This window comes from Penaeus monodon, chromosome 17, assembly GCF_015228065.2.
Source record: "Penaeus monodon isolate SGIC_2016 chromosome 17, NSTDA_Pmon_1, whole genome shotgun sequence".
Classification (NCBI taxonomy): Eukaryota; Metazoa; Arthropoda; class Malacostraca; order Decapoda; family Penaeidae; genus Penaeus; species Penaeus monodon.
Window position 1 is genome coordinate 40,670,685 of NC_051402.1, and position 4,763 is coordinate 40,675,447.

General features: G+C 37.5%; 1 protein-coding gene across 1 annotated transcript in view; it reads left to right on the plus strand.

The window, feature by feature from the left end:
* Nucleotides 1-1,268: 1,268 nt before the first annotated feature.
* LOC119583379 (metabotropic glutamate receptor 4-like) overlaps nt 1,269-4,763 on the plus strand; it is a gene marked incomplete at its 5' end in the record, with an annotated part of 59,632 nt that continues 56,137 nt past the window's right edge. Inside the window, 1 exon segment of the mRNA XM_037931850.1 lies at nt 1,269-1,423. Coding sequence (XP_037787778.1) covers nt 1,269-1,423 — 155 coding nt within the window.

Genomic DNA, 4,763 nt, shown 5'->3' on the forward strand with positions numbered 1-4,763 from the left:
CAAAACCCGTATTCTCAGGCGCAGAATCCTCTTCAAAAGGCCTTAGAAAGCATTTTGAGAAGCGAAAGAGGGAGAGGAAGAATGAAAATCCACAAAGGAAGTTTCCATTAATGTCTTTACGTAGATTCTTAATGGTTATTCAATTCATTAATTATTCATTCACTATTCATATATTTGGCATTCATTTCCTTCGTTGCTAATTCATTTTATTCATGTCTCTCGTTTATTCCTTTCATCCGTTTCCTATTCACTTCATTTATCATGAATTACTTTTGCATTAATTTCCTGCGTTACTTATTCCCCTCATTCATTATTCATTCTTCGTGTATTCATTTCGCTCAATTTATTCATTATTTATTCCTTAAAGCATTAGTTCCTTTCGTTACTTATTTCCTTTATTTATCATTATTTCCTTTTGTATTAATTTCCATCCCTATTTATTCACTTCATTCATTACTCCTTTTGTAGAATAATCATGTTTTCATTTCATGCGTTTCAGTATTCATCATTCACACTTTTTCACTAATTAGAAATTTCATTCATTATTCACTGTTCATTGTTCGTTAGATCATAACTTATTCCAGTCACTAATTATCCAAACATTAAAATCTTGCCCTGGATGGTTAGTCTAATTAATTCCTTAATTGTTACTGATAATATTTTCCTTATTGTTATATCTATTACCGTTATTATTATGATAAATACATTCATATATAATCACTATCGGTGTTTGTGTAATTTATGTAATTAATATAATCTATAATTTATCTATAATTCATACAATTTATATAATTCATATAATATCATTTATGTCATTTTCATCTACCCTATTATCCTTATTTTCTTTTATATTACATTATCAGTATATTATATTCATTTCTCCTACTTACCCATTATCTCCTTCTCACCAACCTGTTCCTTCTCTCTCTCTATCTATCTATCTATCTGTCTGTCTATCTATCTATCTATCTATCTACCTATCTGTCTGTCTATCTATCTATCTATCTATCTGTCTATCTCTATCTCCATCTCTCACCTTCTCTCTTCCCACAACCCCCTTTCTAACCATCCTTCTTCTTCTTCTTCTCCTCTCTCTCTCTCTCTCTCTCTCTCTCTCTCTCTCTCTCTCTCTCTCTCTCTCTCTCTCTCTCTCTCTCTCTCTCTCTCTCTCTCTCTCCCTCCATGTTCCATCATTTTATCATTCCTAGCCATCATCCCCATTTTCCCCACTCTAACCATCCTCCTTCTCTCTCCCTCTCTCCCTCCAGGTTCCATCAGCAACATCGACGACGGAGAATACAAATGCCGCGACGGGTCATCTCCGGAGGTGAGGAACAAGGTCATTTCCGGGGTCGTGGGAGCTGCCTCGTCGGTGACCTCAATCCAGGTCGCGAACCTCCTCAGACTCTTCAAGATCCCGCAGGTAAGGTGTGGGTGTGTGGGTGTGGGTGTAGGGGGATGTGGGGGGGAAGGTGGTGGGGAAGTGCGTGTGTGTGTGTGTGTGTGTGTGTGTGTGTGTGTGTGTTCAAGATCCTGCAGGTAAGATGTATGTGTGTGGGTGTGGGGGGCTGTGTGTATGTGTGTGTTATATATATATATATATATATATATATATATATATATATATTATATATATAGTATATATATATATATATATATATATATATATATTATATATACAGACACATACATACGTATATATATATATATATATATATATATATATATATATATATATATATATATATATATATAATATATATATTATATATATATTTATATGTATATATTTATATATATATATATATATATATATATGTGTGTGTGTGTGTGTGTGTGTGTGTGTGTATGGATGCCTCTATCTATGCATCGAGGCACAAACAAAACCCACTCTCTTTTTCAATAACATAACTACAACCCAAGCTAAAAAAATCAAGACAGAAGTGTCAGCCATAAATCATAATCATGAAGAATGAGTGAAAAAGAAAAAGAGAAAAGAGAAAGAAAAGAATCTATCTTACGTGCAAGATAATCAAGAAAATTATGTTTTCATAAACGTTTCATCAACCTGGAATCCCCCCAGGGAATGACAGGGGGAGGAGGCAACGGAATGGATGGGATTCTCCGGACACGTGGCTCACTGGGGGAGGGGGTAGCCAGGGGGGAGGGGGTGGCCAGGGGGGAGGGGGTAGCCAGGGGGGAGGAGGGGAGGGGGGGAGGGGAGTATTGTCTGTGTGTTTGTGTTTGTGTTTGTTTGTGTGTGTGTGTTTGTGTCTGTGTGCGTGTGTGTGTGTGTGTATATTTGTGTTTGTGTGTGTGTTGTTTGTGTGTCATTGTGTATGTGTGTGTGTGTGTTTGTGTTTGTTTGTGTGTTTGTGTGTATGTGTGTGTGTCTACGTAAAATTTAATTTGTCTAGATTTAATATCAATTCCTATCTATCTGTCTATCTATTTTCCATCTACCTATCTATCCATCTATCCTCGATGGGCTATCAGTCAATCAATCCATCTACGCATTTTACCAATATATAATTCAAAGAACACATTAATGTAACATGGAGATGCATAACACACAGTACACAAGTCCAGTAAATACAATACACAAATGCATTGCAAAAATCCAATGAATTCAACACGTAAAAGCAGCCTGTAAATGCAACATAATTCTGTTCTTAACGAGGATAACTAAGATTGTAAATTCGGATAAATGGGAAGAATTGAGATGGAGGAGGTAAATGCAGGATTAACTGAGATTACGAACAGGAGAAAAATGAGAAGGATTTTATCGGGTGTTGTTTGAGAGAGAGAGAGAGGGAAAGAGAGAGAGAGAGAGAGAGAGAGAGAGAGAGAGAGAGAGAGAGAGAGAGAGAGAGAGAGCGAGAGAGAGAGAGGGGGGGGAGGGGGGAGGGGGGTAAGAGAAGGGGAGGGGAGACAGAGAGAGGAAAGGAGGAAGGGTGAAGGAGGAGAGGGGGTGGAGAGGAGGAAGGGTGGATAAAGGGGAAGAGAGAGAGAGGAGAGGGGGGGAGGGAGAGAAATGAGAGATTAGAAGGGAAGCAAGAAAGGAGAGGAGGAGCGAGGGCGGATAGAGGAGAAGAGAGAAGGAGAGATGGGGAAAGGGAGGGAGAGGACAAGAAAAGAGGAGGGGTGGAGGAAGGGAGAGAGAGAGAGAGAGAGAGAGAGAGACTGACAAAGAGACGGGCAGCAGATAGAAGAGGGAAGGGATAGACAGACAAACAAAGACAAATAAACAAAATAAGGACGATAGAAAAGTAATCGGCCAAGAAAGACACAAAACACACAAAGAGAAACAAGAAAAAAAAACAGACAAAGAGGCAAAAATTGAAGAAAAAAAAAATTTATAGACGAACAGACAGACAAAACGAAAACACAAGACAAACAGAGAAGCAAACAAACAAAATGATAGACAATCAGACAGACAGACATAAAACAGACAGACAGGCAAACAGACAGACAGACAAACAGACAGACATAAAACAGACAAACAGACAGACAAGCCACGGAAAGTCCGGTCTTGCTATTCCCCCCCACCCCCCACCCCCCTCAGGAGACCGCGATGCCCCAGAAAAGCTCTCGTTATTTCCTCTTTCCAAGCTTTCGGAGACATTAAGGCATTTAAGAAAAGGGAGAGGAGGAAAAGGGGAGAATAGGAAGAGGGAGAGGAGGAAAAGGGGAGAATAGGAAGAAGGAGATGAGGAAAAGGGAGAAGATGAGGGAGAGGAGGAAAAAAAATGCGATGTTTTTTTCTTAATGCATATCTGCTGTGTGTGTTGGGGGGGGGGGGTGCGGGTGTCTGCAGGGGAGGGGGGGTTGTGTGTTCGTGTGTGTGTGTGGGGGGGGAGGGTTTTTTTTTTTGTGTGTGTGTGTGTGTGTGTGCGTGTGTGCGTGTGTGTGCATACATACATATTGATAGACAGGTAAATATACGGTGTATATATATATATCTTTTCTTATTTTTTCTCATACCTATCTATCTATCTATCTATCCCTCTCTACATTTTATTTTGCCTTTCTTCCTACCTATCCCTTTTTGCTCTCTCTCCCTCTTCCTTCATTTTTTCTTTCTTTTCTTTTCTTTTATCTATTTATTTTTGAACTTTTCAGTTCCTTAGATTTTTTTTCAGATTTACAGATTCAGTCACAAACGTTTTGTAACGGAATTCTTTAAAACGTTTGAATATTTGAATTTCTGAAACGCTTTGATTTTGTTTTATATCACGATACCGTATTTTTTTCTAAACAAACCAATAAAATAGAATAAGCTTAAATGAGTATATAGATAATGAAATAAAGAAATGAAAGAGAGAGGATAGTTGTTAAGCATTTTTCTTATATATATATATATATATATATATATATATATATATATATATATATATATATATATATATATATATATATATATATATATATTTTTTTTTTTTTTTTTTTTTTAATAATTATTTTTAATGAATTAACTGCATAACATATCCACTGTATATATTTCTTTCACATTCCTCTCCTCTTCACTTCTCTCTCTCTCTCTCTCTCTCTCTCTCTCTCTCTTCTTTTCCTTTCTTCTATTTTCTTCCTCTCTCCTTTCGCATGACTGAAAGAGTATTTTTTTCTCTCTCTAATCCCTTTTTCCGTCCAAACTGAATTTTGAAATTCTTCAAGAGAAACCTGTCCTTTGTCCACGGTGAAAATAGTAACAAAGACGGGCGCCTCGGTGAGGATAACGACTTTAGCTGGGGCGGGAGGATGAG